Below are 24566 nucleotides of genomic sequence, written 5' to 3'. Positions count from 1 at the left end.
AATTACTCTCAGGTACATTTGCGTGGTTGAACAATTAGGCTTTTCACACCAATGAGCGTAAGCATATCCGGAAACTTTATAAGATGGCCACGAGATTATTCTCTGTATTATAACGAAATAGTTCTGAAACAAAGACTGTGTTTGGTTGGCTTTCTAATGGTGGCACGGAAATGGTTAAAATAAAGGTCAGTTTAACAAATGTTAGGAATTGAAGATGATGTAAATTAAATAAAGATCGATACAAAATCATATCAAAGATTAGCATGAAATAAATACTTTTGTTGTGCTGTAAAAGAAAACATGATGTCAATGTGTTTATAAAATGACTGTAGAATTATCCTGTAGTTGGAATAAGATCCCTGATATTTAGGTTTAAACTAAGTGTCCACGAGTATGGTTGTAGGTCGGTGATGGATTTAACTATTTGTTATCCATGATCCGCCATGCTACAGGGCAATTTGTTAGGCTCTCATAAGGCATATTCAAGTTGCTCTCCCAAGGGTTCCTCTTTGAGACCCAAATTCCTCCCCAATGTCTTTTTTTCTGGGCATGAGTGTATCCCAGTGTTCAGCGGCTCTACAAGACACAATAATGCTTGGAAACCAACTTATGTAAATAAAATACATTATTACTATATTACTGTATTAGTACTTAGTCCTTATCATGTGAATATTGGTATTAAAGTACACTTATCTCCTAGCAACATATATTCATTACCAACCAGGCTTATATATGATGGAAGCAGCCACCTTCACTTCCTGTTTGTATGCTCTCCATGATTATAAATACACAGGAATATTTATAATTATGGTAACAAATTCAGTTTGAGTGTGACTTGTCCTTCTAAACTGTCTATATGAGAAATATTATCTATATGATTGTTTTTCTGCAAATAAACACTAGGATCTATGGTGCAAACAAGTCATTTTCACAAGTAACCAATGCTTATGGCTTATTTAACCTATACCACAGCCATGTCTCATTTTTCTTAAATATATCAGACACGTGGAAATGCGAAACACCCAGCAGTGTGCGTTAAATTAAAGGGTAGTAGTACATTTAATAAGGACATAGATTTACAAGGAAGGAGGGGGACAGATGTTATGTGTGTGAGTGGAGGAGGATGACGTCACAATCCTATGATGCCATAAGCTGGATTCTAAAGGTTCAGGCATTACAAGTTTAGGTATTTTCTGTATGAACTGTGATAGTGTTTACACTGCAGTGAAAACAGTGCTTCAGGAATCTGGGAAATTCATTGGATTCACAGCACCAAACCTGACAGGTAAAACCCATCAGACAGATTCCATTTATCTTTGTTTCATCAGTTAAGAATTAAGCATTTTGTCCCAGAATTACTGTAGTTTTGTCTTGGAAAATATGAATTGTATTTGCAGTGATCTATCATTGTTATTTTTATTATTTTGATTACTACCTTATAAATATGTAGCAGTTTATTTGCTGCATGCTGGTGTGATAAGTAATGGGCATTGCAAACATATTTAAAACTTATATTCCCTTACTCATATTTTCACTTGCAATCCTAATTCAATTATGTGTAGACCCCCTTTGCTTGCTTTACACTTGCGCTAAGTACTGAATTCTTATACAGAGTAAAGCCTATTTATCTCTGATATCCGGTACTGACGTTCAGCAGAATCATGGCAAGCTGATGTACTTTTAAGAGCAGTAGTAATAAATGACAGATAATACTTTCCACAAGCCCTATGCTCAAACTTAGACAGGACAACATATATATATATATATATATATATATTGACAGGTGTGCTTTGATCTGGTTTGGATTACGCAGTCAGGCTGGTCACTTTTGTGCCAGGCCTAATCTCATCATGAGTACCGAGGTACCAATTGGAAGATGGAAACCTCACAGACCCAGAGGCCCACTTTCAGCCACGTACAACAGCCCAGGACCCAAGTATGGCTTGCCTGGGAGTACAGGTGAGTTGTGTATAACTCTAGATATATATTTGCTTCATATTTGCTGTTCTTTTTTCATCCACACTCTGTTGATGTAAGAAACATGTCTGTGTATTTAACGTCTCCATCTGTTTTTGTTTCCTTCAAAGGCTATATTAACCACGACCCGTGCCAACCTCAAGCTCCTGCATTCAGCTTTGGCTCACGCCGTTTTAAGATCATGAATGGCTCTCCAGGGCCAGTACATTTTATTCCATCCAACATAACGGCAAAGGGCAAAGATGGCACTCCTTCCTACTCTATCTATGGAAGAACCAAGGACCTTAGTAGCTGCCAAACTCCTGGCCCAGGTATAGTGAGAAAAATGCATAAGAGAATGTTGGCCTCATGTTTAGTCACCCTTACTTGCTCCATTATGTTCACATAGAAAACTACTGGCTTTTATTGTAGGAAGTTTACTGATTGGTGGAACCCCAAGAAATATGGCCTCTTAACCAAGCTTTCCCATAGGCCCCTACAGTCCATATCTTTCATAAGGGAATTACCAAACTTTATGTATATTTCTGCTGTGAATGTGGTACCAGCACTAGAGATGTGGGTTTTTTTTTGTTTTGGGCACAAATGGAATGTTTATTGTGTGCCTTCTCATTCACAAGTCTGCGTTTCCTGTGTCATATTGTTGAAAATGTTGTGATAAACATCGTTTTGCAGTTTTGTTTCACATTTTCACATTTCTAAATCACATTTTGTAAATCCCACCAATGTGTTCTCTTTTCACAGGATATTACGCCCCTGAGCTTGCTAAGAAATTGCCTTACCGCTCTGCTCCAACAGTATCATTTGGAGCAAGAACAAAGATGTTCAGCAATGACCAGACACCGGGTATAAATAATATCATCATAAATCATAGTGATTGCTGTGTATATATATATAGTGGTACTTTTTCTAACATTAAGCTTCCTCCACATAGTCTTGTTTTTTACAGCTTTATTTTTAGCTGCATTATTTGTTTTATACATTTCTGCAGATGTGAATTGTCCTCTATTTCATAAACCTCCAACTGTATTTTACACCACATGTCTTCCCCCAGGTCCAGCGGCATATAAGCTTCCCCCTATAGTGGGTTCAAACTTGGTTAGTAGATATGCTGTACCAAACCTGTCGGTGGGTGGCAGGAGGGAAATTGGAAGCATCTATCAAGACCTGAGGAAAGTGAGTATTTGACCAAATTCTGTCCTTCAATTCTTTAGTTCCATCTTCCGGATTTTTTTACTTTTAACTGACATGTTAATCCAAAGTGTCATTATATTAGTCATTCTCTCCTCATCTTTAATTTATTTAGACACCTGGCCCAGGAACCTATGGAGCTGTGGATCCAACTAAATATCAAAATAGGCCACCTCAGTACAGCATGCATTCCAGAAACGCCATGCCCAGGGACTCAGCAAAAAAACCCAGCCCGGCATCCTACAAACCCGAGAAGGTAAGAGAAGGGAAAAGAAAATACAGGGGCGTAATGACCGGATACCAAATCAGTGCCTACAATGGCTGGGTATAGATGAGGAAAACATTCAAGAGATTTAACGTTGGGTAACGGTAGCAACAGTTAGAGCATGATTAATAAAAAGCCCAAATACTGGGCATTAACATATATTGCACTAGAGTTGTATTTTGGGTTTGCTATTATGTGGTATAGCCAGCAGTTTTGGTGGTTAGTCATAGTAAGTAAGTAATGAGAGCTAGAAAAAATTATTTTGGGTGTTACTGTTTTTTGTGGGGGTATTGTAAGGATACACCTGCTGCTTGATTATTGAAAGATTGTAGTTGCTAGAGTTCATTTGTGTATTGTTGATACAGAGTGTGGTTGTAATCTGTGTCCTCATTGTAATCAGAAGTCTTCCTGTGTTCCCTGTAGGTTGTCCTGACTCGGCCTCAAGCGCCTAAATTCTCCTTTGGAATCCGCCACTCACCACATGTTGTGTCGCTTATAGTGGATCTGGCAGATAAGCCAAAAAAGTATAACTGATCAACTTGGCAGCTCTCCCTTTTTTTATCCTGGGATTTAGAGCGAGGGCCAAGTAGAAGAGATGATAGATTACATAGTTAGATTAGAAAGAGTTGATGTCTAATGCATTGATTTAATAAATGGAATGTTATCCTACAACTTCTATGTGTCCAGTTAATTCATCCTATGTTTAAAATGATGACTGACTAATTGTGTGAATGTGATCGTAACTGACACAACAAAGTAATTTCCTCCTAGTAAGGAAAAGCCTTTCTGTTCTTTTTCAATGGTTGTATTATTATTATTCTTATTATTATTATTTTTAAATACTCATTTTATTGAGAGGAGGAATTTCATCAAATATGTATACAGACGGTTTCTGCATATACAAACATGATATCTGCATGTACATAAAATAGAAGCATTTGTGCACGGAACAAAGTGTCCAATATCTTCATCATACATATATATATATTTTCAATATAAATCTATATCATTTATGATTATATGATGTAAAGGCTATGGAATCCAGCTTTCTCTGTCATAACTTTCACAAAAGTTGTAACGTAAATTGAACGTTACAAAAGTGCAAACATTGTATATATTATTTGACATGTATCAATACGTTCCAAAAACAGTAAACAATACAAAATAAAACTTGTGAAAACCCACTGCACAGCATCTCTTTTCACTCAGTTTATCAAAGTAAATTAAGCTAAGTTATTCCCCTAACTCTCTAACCTTAGGGCTGCTGAAGGATCGGGCCCTATGTAATCCTGAGTCATTGAGGAGGGAAGCCACCAGATCAGCTAGATGACTTAGTAGGTGGATGGAGGACAATTGATGTGTTGCAGCACCAGAAATAGTGTTGGAATGTTTACTGGATCTTTAATTTTAGGGCATTATCTAATTTGTCATAGGTATTTTCAATAACCCCTAAGATAGATAATTGGTGTCATATTTGTTATGGAGATGTCTATGAGTCTACGGTATGTATGTCAGGGTCCAAATGTATGTCTCATTGCTATGTGTTTAGATTTCTTGTTTGGTTTGTTTAGTACCTCTGTAAGCAGGGTTTAGCGTTAGGACCCACCGAATATTGGAGTACTTTGGTGTAGTGGTGGGCTAAGCATGCTATGGCCATATGATGTGACGGAATCTCCAATAGTTATCTTATAGTCCTAGGCTAGTCCTGTATCCTTGTGTGTCAGTATTTTGTGTACCTTTGCCCTCCTGCCCTGTATCTTCTGAGGATTTTGGTTCCTCTCTCCTCTCCCTATGTCCCATAGTTAAGATGCCCTATCCTTGCTTAATGGAGAAGTGTCCGTGGATTCCGGCTCCTCACTCCTTCCCCTGTGTTCCTTGCGTTGTTCCTTGTCCTTTGTTGTGCCCTGAATCATGGATGTCTTGTCTGGTTATGTTCCTTGCTTGGTTTCCCTATCCCTTGCTTGCTCTGTCCCCCTTGCTTGCTACGTTTCTGTTGATACTCTGCTTAGCTTCTGTAGTCCCAGCCTGCAGCGTCCTGCACATGATTCCAGTGCTATGTTTCATGCCTACTCCAGGGTCCCTGCAGGATATCTCCACTTTCTGGACAACATCAGCCGCTATGTCAGATTGCTGGTATGTGGCTGCTCAACCCTAGATGCCCACCCGGGTGAGTGCAGTTGCCCTGCACCAGGCCCTTTCCATCTCCGCTACTGCACAACAACTCCTGAATTCCATCTTTGGGCACTCTGGGTCTTTACAGTCGTCTGTATAGACCGAGTCCAATGTACATGTGGCAGTCCAAAAGGTTTTGATCATGGGACACTGCACAGACAATGAAATGGATATGTTCCCTGTGTTCTGCACTTACTACATAGGTTATTTGTATAATTGGGTGGGGAATAATACGTATAATGGGTAATTTTGAGGAACATGTCACTATATGTAGTGGAAGTCATAGCTTGACATTAGGTATATACTACATCACAAATGTTCAGAAAAGATCTCCCTAAATGTTATAAAGGAAAAGATGGTTTGGTGACTCCGTTCAAGAGATATTGAGTATACATTCATCGTATGTCACAGTGAATATGGATAAGGAGCCCTTCCTCATGGGCATAGGAACCCCTAAAAATCTGGGGGGACAGCATTTTCCCCCATCAGATCCCCACTTTCTCCCCATCGCTCACACTATCTACCCCCTCTCCCCCTTCTCACACTATCTAAGCACTCTCACACTATCTAAGCCCTCTCACACTATCTAGCCCCTCTCCTCCTTCTCACACTATCTACCCCCTCTCCCCCTTCTCACACTTTCTTACTATCTACCCCCTCCCAACCCTCCCTTTTCACACTATCTACCCCCTCCCTACCCTCCCTTCTCACACTATCTACCCCCTCCCTACCCTCCCTTCTCACACTATCTACCCTCTCCCTACCCCCCTTCTTGCTAGCTACCCTCTCCCTACCCTCCCTTCTCACTAGCTACACTATCTACCCCCTCCCTACCCTCCCTTCTCACACTATCTACCCCCTCCCTACCCTCCCTTCTCACACTATCTACCCTCTCCTTACCCCCCTTCTCGCTAGCTACCCTCTCCCTACCCTCCCTTCTCACAAGCTATCGTCTCCCTACCCTCCCTTCTCACTAGCTACCCTCTCCCTACCCCCTCTCCCTACCCCCCCTTCTCACTAGCTACCCTCTCCCTACCCCCCTTCTCACTAGCTACCCTTTCCCTACCCCCTTCTCACTAGCTACCCTCTCCCTACCGCCCTTTGTAGTTCACTTACCCTGCAGTCCTGTGGTGGGAGCGCGAGGCCTCTATGACATCATATGCCGGCGCTCAGCGTGAAGCGCCAGCACCGAGACAGACGCCTCACGCTCCCACCACTGCAGTTGGGGCAGTGCTGAGGCAGGCGGTGACGACGACAGAGGAGACAAACGGACGCCCTCTCCCCTTCTCACACTATCTAAGCCCTCTCACACTATCTACCCCCTCTCCTCTTTCTCACACTATCTATCCCCTCTCCCCCTTCTCACACTTTCTTACTATATACCCCCCTTCTCACACTATCTGCCCCCTCCCTACCCTCCCTTCTCACACTATCTACCCCCTCCCTACCCTCCCTTCTCACACTATCTACCCCTCCCTACCCTCCCTTCTCACACTATCTACCCATTCCCTACCCTCCCTTCTCACTAGCTTCCCTCTCCCTACCCTCCCTTCTCACTAGCTACCCTCTCTCTACCGCCCCCTTCTCACTAGCTACCCTCTCCCCACCTCCTTCTCACTAGCTACCCTCTCCCTACCCCCTTCTCACTAGCTACCCTCTCCCTACCGCCCCCTTCTCACTAGCTACCCTCTCCCTACCCCCCTTCTCACTAGCTACCCTCTCCCTACCCCCCTTCTCACTAGCTACCCTCTCCCTACCGCCCATTGTAGTTCACTTACCCTGCAGTCCTGTGGTGGGAGCGCGAGGCCTCTATCTCACTGCTCTGCCGCGATACGCGCGGCTTCACTGCTGAGCACCGGTAAATGACGTCATATGCCGGCACTCAGCGTGAAGCGCTGGCACCTAGACAGACGCCTCACGCTCCCACCACTGCAGTCGGGGAAAACGACCGCTCAGCACTGTGGTGTTTAACCAAATATAAAAATATATCTCACAAAGATTTGTCTACTTTAACAGATATTTAATAAGAGACAAAAACACAGTAACATACAATAAATGAGTGACAGCCCAACATACAATGCAACACTTTCCAAGACTAACCTGCAACCTAAAGGTCCAACATAACCCAGCACACCACCGATTACCCCATCCATGCAGGATGGTGGGCAGAGAGAAACTGAACTAAGATTTTTCATTCAACAGGCATATTGAATCACTGTAGGTGTGCCCTCGTTAACATATCAAAAGACATGTAATACAGGAAGAGTTCAACCGGCTAAAACATTGACAACAATACTTGTCACCACAGACACCCCTCTTTCTCCTCCTGCGGCGTTTCTATTGGGGCGGGGCATGAGTTACTGGGGGGGATCTGATCATCTGTTTACCCCCGCCCCCCCCCGGTTCCTACGCCCATGCCCTTCCTCCATGAAAATCTGGTTATTGATCCAGGGCTGAAAGAGGGAAACCCTCCAGTTTTATAAGAAACAGAACCTTGCCAGTTTCCAGGCCTGTACCGTTGTTGTTAATAGTGGGTTCATTAAAGTTCTCAACCTGATCGAGCATGCATTTCACTTGCTGAAGACAAAACTTAAGGCAGAAAGACCCACAAACAACAACCAAAGACAGCTGCACTAAAGGCCTGGCAAAGCACAGGAGGAAACCCAGTGTTTGATGTCCATGCATTCTATATTACAAGTAGTCGTTGCCTGCAAAGGGTCTTTTAACAAAGTATCAACCCTTTCACAACAATCCAGGATGGATGTGCCAGACACGTCATGACTATAAATAGGTGTAGAAAGCGATCTACAATCGCTTTGTTCACCCAAATGGTGTTGCTGAATGCCTTGATGTCAAAGCCTCAGCAGAAGCCCTGTGTGGCCCCTCCCTGGAAATCAAGGTGCACCATATATAATATGGCAAAATATGACTGATTTTAAAGAGCTTAGGAGGCGATCAACAATAAGCAATACATTCTAGGCAGAGGTATAAAGATAACAAAAATATTCATATCTTGTCCTCCTTTTCATTCATCTTCCATTTCATTCAATAAATCCATTTCACGCACTTTCTTGAATAAGGACATACTGCCTATCAGTTAAAATTTTGCACTGTAGACTGGATTTTTATTTTGTTTTTTACAAATTTCAACCAGAATAGGGAATTATATCTAAAATGATTACAAATAAAAGTGAATAAAATATATGAAGAAATATAACTGCAATGGATAAATGCTTCTGAAAGAGTTCATAAAACATGGCCTTTATTGACCTATTACTCTATGTACTGAAATTTAAGGGGGGAAGGGGTTGATATAAAAAAGGTTATAATATCAATCAAATGTATTCAATCAAATGTGTTCACATACATACAAAGGAAATGTCTCCAGATAAAGTTGGAGTGCCCATGGGAAATAACAATGTTAACAAATATAAGATACTACTTAACAACTTAATATACATCAAGAATGTAAGGAAACAGCTATGAATATGGCCAACCAATGTTATCTGAGATAAGGAATTATACAGGAACAGAGACTATAGAAAAATGACACTAATGACATCTACTTCTACCTTCCAAACTCTGCTTTCTTCTTTAACTACCTTACCTTGATGTTATTTGCTTCATTAAAACCACTGCCTGCTTTGAACCCTAGGAAAGTTTATGGCTTTTCTTTTTGTAATTTTTGCGCTACGCTCCACTCACCCAACCACGACAGAAAGTGAGATGATGACTCCTAAAAGGAACTAGACAAATGTGTACAAAACATCCCATCCAGAAGTATTAGTAGAGATGCTGATGAGACATAGACATCAGCAGACTGAAAGAGGTGGAAGTCACTTTAGACCTATGTATATGTGTGTGTATTGGGAGACATGTGTAAGGGCAGTGTATGTGTAAGTGCATGTGTATATGTTTGAGTATGGCCAGGCATGTGTATATGGGGAGTGTATGGGCATATGTGTGTGTGTATGGGCAAGGTGTGTATATGGGCAGCATATATGTGTGTGAATGGGCAGACATGTGTTAGGCAGTGTATATGTGTGTATATGGGCAGGTGTGTGAAAGGTAGTGTAAATGTGTGTGTACGGGAAGGTGTGTTTTTATGGGCAGTGTATATGTGAAGTGTAAATGTATGTAAGGGCACTGTACATGTATCAAGACCGGCCATCTGAAAATATGTGGGGCTGTGCTGCAGCAGTAGTCGTAAAGAGATCTGCGTTGATTGTGGCACAGATCTTCAATCCACTGCATATTTGCCAGTTAGCGCCATACTGGACATGACATATCTGTTGTGGCACTGATGGGTAGATTCATAGGCCAGGGACAGGGAGGTAAGTAAATCGACACATATACAGAAATATGAATTGTGATATGCTGGGGTGGGTATGAAGGGGATATAATCTCTGAGTGTAGAGATAGAGAGGGATAATTCCGGTGCAATATGGGGTGATAATGATAGGGGGGGGATTCATGTTGGGGGTTGGATTATGATGATGACCGTGATGTAAATAAGCCAATCCAACAGGTCATCGACATGTTCAAATAAATGTCTAAATAAATCGAATTATGTGGCTAAGCATACTAAGTGCTTTATTACAATAATGCAATACTTATTGCTGCTTTTACAACATGCATCACTAATTGATGTAAGTTTTGTGTTTGTTTTGTTCCCCACGAATAACTTAAATTTATTGTACTAACTTTTTAATGCAAAACATCATTTGACAATCGATTTATGATCTGGAATGAATTACTTACACGCAATAAGATTTAGCCGGAGCCTCTGAGAAGATTTCCCTGTTAAATCTATCTATCCAACCTCCTTCTGCTGTATCACGTGGTCCCAGAACGGACAAGGGATTGGGCTTTACAAAAGCACATTTATTCAACTATAATATATATATATATATATATATATATATATAATATCCAAAGATTGTTACCGGCACTCCAGGGACTTGCTCCAGGATGAATTGCTGTTGCAGCTACTTGGCACCGGGCAAAAATAAGTGGTAATTGGAGTGCAATTGTTAATTTTGGACTTTGTATATGTATATATATATATATATATATATATATATAAATATATACACACACACATATATATATATATATATATATATATATATATATATATATATATACACTTATCCATATCATTTTTGATCCATTGTACAGCGCTGCGGATTATGATGGTGCTATATAAATACATAATAATTACTCTTGCGTGGTTGAACAACTAGGCTTTTCACACCAATGAGCGTAAGCATATCCGGAAACTTTATAAGATGGCCACGAGATTATTCTCTGTATTATAAAGAAATAGTTCTGTAACAAAGACTGTTTGGTTGGCTTTCTAATGGTGGCACGGAAATGGTTAAAATAAAGGTCAGTTTAACAAATGTCAGGAACTGAAGATGATGTAAATTAAATAAAGATCGATACAAAATCATATCAAAGATTAGCATGAAATAAATACTTTTGTTGTGCTGTAAAAGAAAACATGATGTCAATGTGTTTATAAAATGACTGTAGAATTATCCTGTAGTTTGAATAAGATCCCTGATATTCAGGGTTAAACTAAGTGTCCACGAGTATGGTTGTAGGTCGGTGTTGGATTTAACTATTTGTTATCCATGATCCGCCATGCCACAGGGCAATTTGTTAGGCTCTCATAAGGCATATTAAAATTGCTCTCCCAAGGGTTCCTCTTTGAGACCCAAATTCCTCCCCAACAATCCCAGCGTTCAGCGGCTCTACAAGACTCAATAATGCTTGGAAACCAACTTATGTAAATAAAATACATTATTACTATATTACTGTATTAGTACTTAGTCCTTATTATGTGAATATTGGTATTAAAGTACACTTATCTCCTAGCAACATATATTCGTTACCAACCAGGCTTATATATGATGGAAGCAGCCAGCTTCACTTCCTGTTTGTATGCTCTCCATGATTATAAATACACAGGAATATTTATAATTATGGTAACAAATTCAGTTCGAGCGTGACTTGTCCTTCTAAACCGTCTATATGAGAAATATTATCTAAATGATTGTTTTTTCTGCAAATAAACACTAGGATCTATGGTGCAAACAAGTCATTTTCACAAGTAACCAATGGCCATGGCTTATTTAACCTATTCCACAGCCATGTCTCGTTTTTCTTAAATATATCAGACACGTGGGAATGTGAAACACCCAGCAGTGTGCGTTAAATTAAAGGGTAGTAGTACATTTAATAAGAACAGAGATTTGCAAGGAAGGAGGGGGACATGTTATGTGTGTGAGCGGAGGAGTATGACGTCACAATCCTATGATGCCATAAGCTGGATTCTAAAGGTTCAGGCATTACAAGTTTAGGTATTTTCTGTATGAACTGTGATAGTGTTTACACTGCAGTGAAAACAGTGCTTCAGGAATCTGGGAAATTCATTGGATTCACAGCACCAAACCTGACAGGTAAAACCCATCAGACAGATTCCATTTATCTTTGTTTCATCAGTTAAGAATTAAGCATTTTGTCCCAGAATTACTGTAGTTTTGTCTTGGATAATATGAATTATATTTGCAGTGATCTGTCTATCATTGTTATCTTTATTATTTTGATTACTACCTTATAAATATGTAGCAGTTTATTTGCTGCATGCTGGTGTGATAAGTAATGGGCATTGCAAACATATTTAAAATGTATATTCCCTTACTCATATTTTCACTTGGAATCCTAAATCAATTATGTGTAGACCCCCTTTGGTTGCTTTACACTTGCACTAAGTACTGAATTCTTATACAGAGTAAAGCCTATTTATTGTTATTTTTATTATTTATCTCTGATATCCGGTACTGACGTTCAGCAGAATCATGACAAGCTGATGTACTTTTAAGAGCAGTAGTAATAAATGACAGATAATACTTTCCACAAGCACTATGCTCAAACTTAGAGAACATGGGACAACATATATATATATATTGACAGGTGTGCTTTGATCTGGTTTGGATTACGCAGTCAGGCTGGTCACTTTTGTGCCAGGCCTAATCTCATCATGAGTACCGAGGTACCAATTGGAAGATGGAAACCTCACAGACCCAGAGGCCCACTTTCAGCCACGTACAACAGCCCAGGACCCAAGTATGGCTTGCCTGGGAGTACAGGTGAGTTGTGTATAACTCTAGATATATATTTGCTTCATATTTGCTGTTCTTTTTTCATCCATGCTCTGTTGATGTAAGAAACATGTCTATGTATTTAATGTCTCTGTCTGTTTTTGCTTCCTTCAAAGGCTATATTAACCACGACCCGTGCCAACCTCAAGCTCCTGCATTCAGCTTTGGCTCACGCCGTTTTAAGATCATGAATGGCTCTCCAGGGCCAGCACATTTTATTCCATCCAACATAACGGCAAAGGGCAAAGATGGCACCCCTTCTTACTCCATCTATGGACGAAACAAGGACCTTAGTAGCTTCCAAACTCCTGGCCCAGGTATAGTGAGAAAAATGCATAAGAGAATGTTGGCCTAATGTTTAGTCACCCTTACTTGCTCCTTTATGTTCACATAGAAAACTACTGGCTTTTATTGTAGGAAGTTTACTGATTGGTGGAACCCCAAGAAATATGGCCTCTTATCCAAGCTTTCCCATAGGCCCCTACAGTCCTTATCTTTCATAAGGGAATTACCAAACGTTATGTCTATTTCTGCTGTGAATGTGGTACCAGCACTAGGGATGTGTTTTTTTTTGTTTTGGGCACAAATGGAATGTTTATTGTGTGCCTTCTCATTCACAAGTCTGCGTTTCCTGTGTCATATTGTTGAAAATGTTGTGATAAACATAGTTTTGCAGTTTTTTTTTCTCATTTTCACATTTCTAAATCACATTTTGTAAATCCCACCAATGTGTTCTCTTTTCACAGGATATTACGCCCCTGAGCTTGCTAAGAAATTGCCTTACCGCTCTGCTCCAGCGGTTTCATTTGGAGCAAGAACAAAGATGTTCAGCAATGACCAGACACCGGGTATAAATCATATCATCATAATTCATAGTGATTGCTGTGTATATATATATATATTGGTACTTTTTCAAACATTAAGCATCCTCCACATTGTTTTTTACAGCTTCATTTTTAGCTGCATTATTTGTTTTATACATTTCTGCAGATGTGAATTGTCCTCTGTTTCATATAAACTTCCAACTGTATTTTACACCACATGTCTTCCCCCAGGTCCAGCGGCATATAAGCTTCCCCCTATAGTGGGTTCAAACTTGGTTAGTAGATATGCTGTACCAAACCTGTCTGTGGGTGGCAGGAGGGAAATTGGAAGCATCTATCAAGACCTGAGGAAAGTGAGTATTTGACCAAATTGTATCATTCAATCCTTTAGTTCCATCTTCTGAATTTTTTTACTTTTAACTGACATGTTAATCCAAAGTGTCATTATATTAGTCATTCTCTCCTCATCTTTAATTTATTTAGACACCTGGCCCAGGAACCTATGGAGCTGTGGATCCAACTAAATATCAAAATAGGCCTCCTCAGTACAGCATGCATTCCAGAAACGCCATGCCCAGGGACTCAGCAAAAAAACCCAGCCCGGCATCCTACAAACCTGAGAAGGTAAGAGAAGGGAAAAGAAAATACAGGGGACTAATGATCGGAAACCAAATCAGTGCCTACAATGGCTGGGTATAGATGAAGTAAACATTCAAGAGATTTAATGTTGGGTATGGTAGCAACAGTTAGAGCATGATTAATAAAAAGCCCAAATACTGGGCATTAACATATATTGCACTAGAGTTGTATTTTGGGTTTGCTATTATGTGGTATAGCCAGCAGTTTTGGTGGTTAGTCATAGTAAGTAAGTAATGAGAGCTAGAAAAAAATATTTTGGGGGTTACTGTTTTTTGTGGGGGTATTGTAAGGATACACCTGCTGCTTGATTATTGAAAGATTGTAGTTGCTAGAGTTCATTTGTGTATTGTTGATACAGAGTGTGGTTATAATCTGTGTCCTCGTTATCAGAAGTCTTCCTGTGTTCCCTGTAGGTTGTCCTGACCCGGCCTCAAGCGCCTAAATTCTCCTTTGGAATCCGCCACTCACCACATGTTGTGTCACTTATAGTGGATCTGGCAGATAAGCCAAAAAAGTATAACTGATCAACTTGGCAGCTCTCCCTTTTTTTATCCTGGGATTTAGAGCGAGGGCCAAGTAGAAGAGATGATAGATTACATAGTTAGATTAGAACGAGTTGATGTCTAATGCATTGATTCAATAAATGGAAAGTTATCCTACAACTTCTATGTGTCCAGTTAATTCATCCTATGTTTAAAATGATGACTGACTAATTGTGTGAATGTGATCCTAACTGACGCAACAAACTCATTTCCTCATAGTAAGGAAAAGCCTTTCTGCTCTTTTTCAATGGTTGTATTATTATTATTATTATTATTATTATTATTATTATTATTATTATTTTTTTTTTTTAAATACTCATTTTATTGAGGGGAGGAATTTCATCAAATATGTATACAGACAGTTTCTGCATATACAAACATGATATCTGCATGTACATAAAATAGAAGCATTTGTGCACAGAACAAACTGTCCAATATCTTCATCATACATATATATATATATATATTTTCAATATAAATCTATATCATTTATGATTATATGATTAAAGGCTATGGAATCCAGCTTTCCCCGTCATAACTTTCACAAAAGTTGTAACGTAAATTGAACGTTACAAAAGTGCAAACATTGTATATATTATTTGACATGTATCAATACGTTCTAAAAACAGTAAACAATACAAAATAAAACTTGTGAAAACCCACTGCACAGCATCTCTTTTCACTCAGTTTATCAAAGTAAGTTAAGCTAAGTTATTCCCCTAACTCTCTAACCTTAGGGCTGCTTAAGGATCTGGCCCTATGTAATCCTGAGTCATTCAGGAGGGAATCCATCAGATCAGCTAGATGACTTAGTAGGTGGATGGTGCACAATTGATGTGTTGCAGTACCAGAAATAGTGTTGGAATGTTTACTGGATCTTTAATTTTAGGGCATTATCTAATTTGTCAATAAAGCCCTGGCAGATTTGGAAGAATCTCTTGTCAAGACTGGCTTTCAAAAAAATCCATCTGCATTACGTATAGCAATTTGTTAGAGATGAGAATCGTACCCTCTATAGGTATGTTCAATAACCCCTAAGATAGCTAATTGGTGTCATATTTGTTATGGAGATGTCTATGAGTCTACAATATATACATGTGGCAGTCCAAAGGTTTTAATCATGGGACACTGCCACAGACAATGAAATGGATATGTTCCCTGTGTTCTGGACTTACTACATAGGTTATTTGTATAACTGGGTGGGGGAATAATACGTATAATGGGCAATTTTGAGGAACATGTCACTATATGTAGTGGAAGGCATAGCTCGACATTAGGTATATACTAAATCACAAATGTTCAGGAAAGATCTCCCTAAACGCTATAAAGGAAAGGATGGATTTGGTGACTCTATTCAACAGATATTGAGTATACATTCATCTTATGTCAGAGTGAATATGGATAAGGAGCCCTTCCTCCCTGATAATCTGGGTTATTGATCCAGGGCTGAAAGGGGGAACCCTCCAGTTTTATTAGAAACAGAACCTTGCCAGTTTCCAGGCCTGTGGCGTTGTTTTTAATAGTGGGTTCATTAAAGCAAGTTCACAACCCGATCGAGGCATTTCACTTGCTGAAGACAAAACTTAAGACAGAAAGACCCACAAACAACAACCAAAGACAGCTGCACTAAAGGCCTGGCAAAGCACAGGAGGAAACTCAGTGTTTGATGTCCATGCATTCCATATTTCAAGTAGTCATTGCCTGCAAAGGGTCTTTTAACAAAGTATCAACTCCTTCACAACAATTGACTTACCAGGATGGATGTGCCAGACACGTCATGACTATAAATAGGTGTAGAAAGCGATCTACAAATGCTTTCTTCGCCAAAATGGTGTTGCTGTAATGCCGTGATGTCAAAGCCTCAGCAGAGGCCCCGTGTGGCCCCTCCCCGGACATTAAGGTGCGCCATATATAACATGGAGTGGCGTCGGCAGGGGGGGCATGCCCCCCCGTGTGCTTCCCCAATTGAAACGCCGCCTTTTTTTTTTTTAATAGACGCAGAGGAGAGAGTTGCTCACTCTTCTCCGCGAGGCCTCTGCCTTGTTCGCGGTGCCAGCATTTCATGCTGAGCGCCGGTATGTGACGTCATGTGTGTGTAATTTGGGTGCTGGGAAGGTTCTATGTGGGCAATGTGGACGCCAGGCTTGGCTTTGGAGTGTGGGACCTGTGATCTATGCCTGTAATTTAGGGGGTTTTATCTATACCTTTAATGCAGAGTTTATATGTAATTTCCAATTCATATATACCTGCAATGCTGGGTTTGTGTGTTCTGTTGGTTTATACCTGCAATGCTATGTTTCCATACATTATTTATGTATACCTGCAAATACAAGGGTTTTTTGTCTTATTCAGTTGCATGTGCTGTTTCCATGTGTTGTTTATTTGATCTATACCTGAACTACAAGGTGTAAGTAAAAGAGCGGTATGGTTTAGTGAATGAGGGGACAAAGGGACTCTGGGGATGATTACAGGGGGGAGGACCTCTCAATGTCAAAGTGCAGTCAGAAGGAGGAAAGACTGCACTGACTCTCACTGTCTTCCCCTGATCTGCAGTCAGTGTGGTAAATATATATATTTTTGGTGTGGTAGTGGAGGGAATGATTGCATGCAAGGGAGCGTTGAGCGGGGCCCAAGGAAATGCTTGGGTAGGGTCCAATTTTTTCACTATAAAATATATTGGCAACAGGGTCTAATATTTATATATATATTGACAGCAGGGGCAAATATTTATATATATATTGGCAGCAGGGGCAAATATTTATTTATGTTTTGGCAGCAGGGGGCTAATATTTATTTATATATAGGAAGCAGGGTTTAATATTTATATATATCCGCAGCAGGGGCTTATATTAAAGGGGACCTGGATCCTTCTGCCCCCCCCCCCAACTTACAGGTACTTCTGAGTCCCCGGTGCTTAGTCACTTCCCTGTGATCTCTGACAGCCGGGGAAGGTCTGGGCGATGGACGCAGACAACCCCTGCTACCCGCACCGCCTCCCGGCTGCAGCGAAAGTTGTCTACGCAAATCGCGTAGAGCTCTACACGCTGCCCGGACTACGCACTGGGGACTCAGAAGCTCCGGTAAGTTTGGAGGAGGGAGGGAGTGTTAAATGGGGGGCATAAGGCATTTCTGGAAGCAGAGTGCTCTGTGAAATGCCTTTTAACCCCCTTAATGCCACTCTGCCTCCAGAAATGCCTTTTGACCCTCTATATACCACTCTGCCTCCTGAAATGCCTTATACTTCCCTATATGCCACTCTGCCCCATAATATGCCTTTTAACCCTCTAAATGCCAGAGTGGCATATAGGGGTATAAGGCATTTCTGGAGGCAGAGTGGCACATAGGGTGTCAAAAGGCATATCATGGGGCACAGTGGCATTTAGAGGGTTAAAAGGCATTTCTGGGGCAGAGTGGCAAGCCAGGGGGCAGTTGTGCATAACTGGGGGGGGGGCAGGCTGAAAAAAATATATATTTTTCTCAATCATAGCTTTTATTAAAAAAAAATTGTTCACATAGTTTACATGAATTAACATTTACTGGTAAAACTTTATTCCTATAGGGTCATCTTATATTCAGACTTTTTCTTTTTTTTCATAAATTAATATTCAGATTTTGGGGGGTCGTCTTATAATCGAGCAAATACGGTATATATCAGCAGCAGGGGCTAATATTAATATATATCGGCAGTAGGGGCTAATATTAATATATATTGGCTGCAGGGTCAAATATTAATATATATCGGCAGCAGGGTATAATTTTTATGTATATCAGCAGCAGGGTATAATATAAGTATATATATCCACAGCAGGGGCTAATATTAATATAAATTGGAAGCAGGGTGTAATATTTCTATATATATCGGCAGCAGGGTCTAATATTTATATGTATATATATATTGGCAGCAGGGTCTAATATTAAGGAATTAAAAATAACTGCCAGTTCAGCTGTTATTTTGAAATCATATTTCAATCATGGTCTTTACTTCAAAGAGATAAGTACATATAATGTAGTTAAAAATGCACGTCTAACGTATATATATATATATATATATATATATATATATATATAGTATACTAAGTGCTTTATTACAATAATGCAATACTTATTGCTGCTTTTACAACATGCATCAGTAACTGATGTAAGTTTTGTGTTTGTTTTGTTCCCCACGAATAATTTAAATTTATTGTACTAACTTTTAACGCAAAACATCATTTAACAATCGATTTATGATCTGGAATGAATTACTTACACGCAATAAGAGTTAGCCGGAGCCTCTAAAAAGATTTCCCTGTTAAATCTATCTATCCAACCTCCTTCTGCTGTATCACGTGGTCCCAGAACGGACAAGCGATTGGGCTTTACAAGAGCACATTTATTAAACTTTTTTTCCCTTTAGACCTTGCATTTTTACCTTATTTGTCAACAGCCACAACAGCAATCTCTTTATACATATATATATATATATATATATATATACACACACACACACACACACACACATATATATATACTTATCCATATCATTTTTGATCCATTGTACAGCGCTGCAGATTATGATAGTGCTATATAAATCCATAATAATTACTCTCAGGTACATTTGCGTGGTTGAACAATCAAAGATTAGCATGAAATAAATACTTTTGTTGTGCTGTAAAAGAAAACATGATGTCAATGTGTTTATAAAATGACTGTAGAATTATCCTGTAGTTTGAATAAGATCCCTGATATTTAGGTTTAAACTAAGTGTCCACGAGTATGGTTGTAGGTCGGTGATGGATTTAACTATGTGTTATCCATGATCCGCCATGCTACAGGGCAATTTGTTAGGCTCTCATAAGGCATATTCAAATTACTCTCCCAAGGGTTCCTCTTTGAGACCCAAATTCCTCCCCAACAATCCCAGCGTTCAGCGGCTCTACAAGACTCAATAATGCTTGGAAACCAACTTATGTAAATAAAATACATTATTACTATATTACTGTATTAGTACTTAGTCCTTGTCTTGTGAATATTGGTATTAAAGTACACTTATCTCCTAGCAACATATATTCATTACCAACCAGGCTTATATATGATGGAAGCAGCCAGCTTCACTTCCTGTTTGTATGCTCTCCATGATTATAAATACACAGGAATATTTATAATTATGGTAACAAATTCAGTTCGAGCGTGACTTGTCCTTCTAAACCTTCTATATGAGAAATATTATCTAAATGATTGTTTTTTCTGCAAATAAACACTAGGATCTATGGTGCAAACAAGTCATTTTCACAAGTAACCAATGCCTATGGCTTATTTAACCTATTCCACAGCCATGTCTCATTTTTCTTAAATATATCAGACACGTGGGAATGTGAAACACCCAGCAGTGTGCGTTAAATTAAAGGGTAGTAGTACATTTAATAAGAACAGAGATTTGCAAGGAAGGAGGGGGACAGATGTTATGTGTGTGAGCGGAGGAGTATGACGTCACAATCCTATGATGCCATAAGCTGGATTCTAAAGGTTCAGGCATTACAAGTTTAGGTATTTTCTGTATGAACTGTGATAGTGTTTACACTGCAGTGAAAACAGTGCTTCAGGAATCTGGGAAATTCATTGGATTCACAGCACCAAACCTGACAGGTAAAACCCATCAGACAGATTCCATTTATCTTTGTTTCATCAGTTAAAAATTAAGCATTTTGTCCCAGAATTACTGTAGTTTTGTCTTGGATAATATGAATTATATTTGCAGTGATCTGTCTATCATTGTTATCTTTATTATTTTGATTACTACCTTATAAATATGTAGCAGTTTATTTGCTGCATGCTGGTGTGATAAGTAATGGGCATTGCAAACATATTTAAAATGTATATTCCCTTACTCATATTTTCACTTGGAATCCTAAATCAATTATGTGTAGACCCCCTTTGGTTGCTTTACACTTGCACTAAGTACTGAATTCTTATACAGAGTAAAGCCTATTTATTGTTATTTTTATTATTTATCTCTGATATCCGGTACTGACGTTCAGCAGAATCATGACAAGCTGATGTACTTTTAAGAGCAGTAGTAATAAATGACAGATAATACTTTCCACAAGCACTATGCTCAAACTTAGAGAACATGGGACAACATATATATATATATTGACAGGTGTGCTTTGATCTGGTTTGGATTACGCAGTCAGGCTGGTCACTTTTGTGCCAGGCCTAATCTCATCATGAGTACCGAGGTACCAATTGGAAGATGGAAACCTCACAGACCCAGAGGCCCACTTTCAGCCACGTACAACAGCCCAGGACCCAAGTATGGCTTGCCTGGGAGTACAGGTGAGTTGTGTATAACTCTAGATATATATTTGCTTCATATTTGCTGTTCTTTTTTCATCCATGCTCTGTTGATGTAAGAAACATGTCTATGTATTTAATGTCTCTGTCTGTTTTTGCTTCCTTCAAAGGCTATATTAACCACGACCCGTGCCAACCTCAAGCTCCTGCATTCAGCTTTGGCTCACGCCGTTTTAAGATCATGAATGGCTCTCCAGGGCCAGCACATTTTATTCCATCCAACATAACGGCAAAGGGCAAAGATGGCACCCCTTCTTACTCCATCTATGGACGAAACAAGGACCTTAGTAGCTTCCAAACTCCTGGCCCAGGTATAGTGAGAAAAATGCATAAGAGAATGCTGGCCTAATGTTTAGTCACCCTTACTTGCTCCATTATGTTCACATAGAAAACTACTGGCTTTTATTGTAGGAAGTTTACTGATTGGTGGAACCCCAAGAAATATGGCCTCTTATCCAAGCTTTCCCATAGGCCCCTACAGTCCATATCTTTCATAAGGGAATTACCAAACTTTATGTCTATTTCTGCTGTGAATGTGGTACCAGCACTAGGGATGTGTTTTTTTTTGTTTTGGGCACAAATGGAATGTTTATTGTGTGCCTTCTCATTCACAAGTCTGCGTTTCCTGTGCCATATTGTTGAAAATTTTAAGATAAAAGCAGTTTCGCGTTTTTTTTTTCTCATTTTCACATTTCTAAATCACATTTTGTAAATCCCACCAATGTGTTCTCTTTTCACAGGATATTACGCCCCTGAGCTTGCTAAGAAATTGCCTTACCGCTCTGCTCCAGCGGTTTCATTTGGAGCAAGAACAAATATGTTCAGCAATGACCAGACACCGGGTATAAATCATATCATCATAATTCATAGTGATTGCTGTGTATATATATATATATTGGTACTTTTTCAAACATTAAGCATCCTCCACATTGTTTTTTACAGCTTCATTTTTAGCTGCATTATTTGTTTTATACATTTCTGCAGATGTGAATTGTCCTCTGTTTCATATAAACTTCCAACTGTATTTTACACCACATGTCTTCCCCCAGGTCCAGCGGCATATAAGCTTCCCCCTATAGTGGGTTCAAACTTGGTTAGTAGATATGCTGTACCAAACCTGTCTGTGGGTGGCAGGAGGGAAATTGGAAGCATCTATCAAGACCTGAGGAAAGTGAGTATTTGACCAAATTGTATCATTCAATCCTTTAGTTCCATCTTCTGAATTTTTTTACTTTTAACTGACATGTTAATCCAAAGTGTCATTATATTAGTCATTCTCTCCTCATCTTTAATTTATTTAGACACCTGGCCCAGGAACCTATGGAGCTGTGGATCCAACTAAATATCAAAATAGGCCTCCTCAGTACAGCATGCATTCCAGAAACGCCATGCCCAGGGACTCAGCAAAAAAACCCAGCCCGGCATCCTACAAACCTGAGAAGGTAAGAGAAGGGAAAAGAAAATACAGGGGACTAATGATCGGAAACCAATCAGTTGCCTACAATGGCTGGGTATAGATGAAGTAAACATTCAAGAGATTTAATGTTGGGTAATGGTAGCAACAGTTAGAGCATGATTAATAAAAAGCCCAAATACTGGGCATTAACATATATTGCACTAGAGTTGTATTTGGGGTTTGCTATTATGTGGTATAGCCAGCAGTTTTGGTGGTTAGTCATAGTAAGTAAGTAATGAGAGCTAGAAAAAAATATTTTGGGGGTTACTGTTTTTTGTGGGGGTATTGTAAGGATACACCTGCTGCTTGATTATTGAAAGATTGTAGTTGCTAGAGTTCATTTGTGTATTGTTGATACAGAGTGTGGTTATAATCTGTGTCCTCGTTATCAGAAGTCTTCCTGTGTTCCCTGTAGGTTGTCCTGACCCGGCCTCAAGCGCCTAAATTCTCCTTTGGAATCCGCCACTCACCACATGTTGTGTCACTTATAGTGGATCTGGCAGATAAGCCAAAAAAGTATAACTGATCAACTTGGCAGCTCTCCCTTTTTTTATCCTGGGATTTAGAGCGAGGGCCAAGTAGAAGAGATGATAGATTACATAGTTAGATTAGAACGAGTTGATGTCTAATGCATTGATTCAATAAATGGAAAGTTATCCTACAACTTCTATGTGTCCAGTTAATTCATCCTATGTTTAAAATGATGACTGACTAATTGTGTGAATGTGATCCTAACTGACACAACAAACTCATTTCCTCCTAGTAAGGAAAAGCCTTTCTGCTCTTTTTCAATGGTTGTATTATTATTATTATTATTATTATTATTATTTTTTTTTTTATTTTTTTTTAAATACTCATTTTATTGAGGGGAGGAATTTCATCAAATATGTATACAGACAGTTTCTGCATATACAAACATGATATCTGCATGTACATAAAATAGAAGCATTTGTGCACAGAACAAACTGTCCAATATCTTCATCATACATATATATATATATATATATATATATTTTCAATATAAATCTATATCATTTATGATTATATGATTAAAGGCTATGGAATCCAGCTTTCCCTGTCATAACTTTCACAAAAGTTGTAACGTAAATTGAACGTTAGAATAGTGCAAACATTGTATATATTATTTGACATGTATCAATACGTTCTAAAAACAGTAAACAATACAAAATAAAACTTGTGAAAACCCACTGCACAGCATCTCTTTTCACTCAGTTTATCAAAGTAAATTAAGCTAAGTTATTCCCCTAACTCTCTAACCTTAGGGCTGCTTAAGGATCTGGCCCTATGTAATCCTGAGTCATTCAGGAGGGAATCCACCAGATCAGCTAGATGACTTAGTAGGTGGATGGTGCACAATTGATGTGTTGCGGTACCAGAAATAGTGTTGGAATGTTTACTGGATCTTTAATTTTAGGGCATTATCTAATTTGTCAATAAAGCCCTGGCAGATTTGGAAGAATCTCTTGTCAAGACTGGCTTTCAAAAAAATCCATCTGCATTACGTATAGCAATTTGTTAGAGATGAGAATCGTACCCTCTGTAGGTATGTTCAATAACCCCTAAGATAGCTAATTGGTGTCATATTTGTTATGGAGATGTCTATGAGTCTACAGTATATACATGTGGCAGTCCAAAGGTTTTAATCATGGGACACTGCCACAGACAATGAAATGGATATGTTCCCTGTGTTCTGGACTTACTACATAGGTTATTTGTATAACTGGGTGGGGGAATAATACGTATAATGGGCAATTTTGAGGAACATGTCACTATATGTAGTGGAAGGCATAGCTCGACATTAGGTATATACTAAATCACAAATGTTCAGGAAAGATCTCCCTAAACGCTATAAAGGAAAGGATGGATTTGGTGACTCTATTCAACAGATATTGAGTATACATTCATCTTATGTCAGAGTGAATATGGATAAGGAGCCCTTCCTCCCTGATAATCTGGGTTATTGATCCAGGGCTGAAAGGG

At 39.3% G+C, this 24566-nt stretch overlaps 4 protein-coding genes across 4 annotated transcripts in view; 3 read left to right on the top strand and 1 right to left on the bottom strand.

The window, feature by feature from the left end:
* The window catches only part of L3MBTL3 (L3MBTL histone methyl-lysine binding protein 3), a 29682-nt gene extending 10621 nt beyond the window's left edge, over nucleotides 1-19061 (bottom strand). The window contains exon 1 of the mRNA XM_053454694.1: nucleotides 19026-19061. The gene's annotated coding sequence lies outside the window, so the exon portion shown is untranslated. The remainder of the gene's footprint in view (nucleotides 1-19025) is intronic.
* On the top strand, nucleotides 1851-4024 carry LOC128472754 (outer dense fiber protein 3-like). The gene is made up of 6 exons (XM_053454697.1): nucleotides 1851-1959; nucleotides 2088-2288; nucleotides 2719-2820; nucleotides 3029-3150; nucleotides 3281-3421; nucleotides 3854-4024. Exons 1-6 carry the CDS (start codon nucleotides 1851-1853, stop codon nucleotides 3962-3964), a joined length of 786 nt encoding a protein of 261 aa, XP_053310672.1. The 3' UTR covers nucleotides 3965-4024.
* LOC128472755 (outer dense fiber protein 3-like) lies at nucleotides 12651-14877 on the top strand. Its single transcript, XM_053454698.1, has 6 exons — nucleotides 12651-12759; nucleotides 12888-13088; nucleotides 13518-13619; nucleotides 13827-13948; nucleotides 14079-14219; nucleotides 14648-14877. Exons 1-6 carry the CDS (start codon nucleotides 12651-12653, stop codon nucleotides 14756-14758), a joined length of 786 nt encoding a protein of 261 aa, XP_053310673.1. The 3' UTR covers nucleotides 14759-14877.
* A 1921-nt stretch (nucleotides 19062-20982) lies between the features above and the next one.
* LOC128475046 (outer dense fiber protein 3-like) lies at nucleotides 20983-23210 on the top strand. Its single transcript, XM_053457508.1, has 6 exons — nucleotides 20983-21091; nucleotides 21220-21420; nucleotides 21850-21951; nucleotides 22159-22280; nucleotides 22411-22551; nucleotides 22981-23210. Exons 1-6 carry the CDS (start codon nucleotides 20983-20985, stop codon nucleotides 23089-23091), a joined length of 786 nt encoding a protein of 261 aa, XP_053313483.1. The 3' UTR covers nucleotides 23092-23210.
* The last annotated feature ends 1356 nt before the right edge of the window (nucleotides 23211-24566 follow it).

This window comes from Spea bombifrons, chromosome 2 (assembly GCF_027358695.1).
Source record: "Spea bombifrons isolate aSpeBom1 chromosome 2, aSpeBom1.2.pri, whole genome shotgun sequence".
NCBI classification, from domain to species: domain Eukaryota; kingdom Metazoa; phylum Chordata; class Amphibia; order Anura; family Pelobatidae; genus Spea; species Spea bombifrons.
The sequence above is the reverse complement of the archived record's forward strand: the minus strand, read 5'-3'. Positions and strand labels throughout refer to the sequence as shown.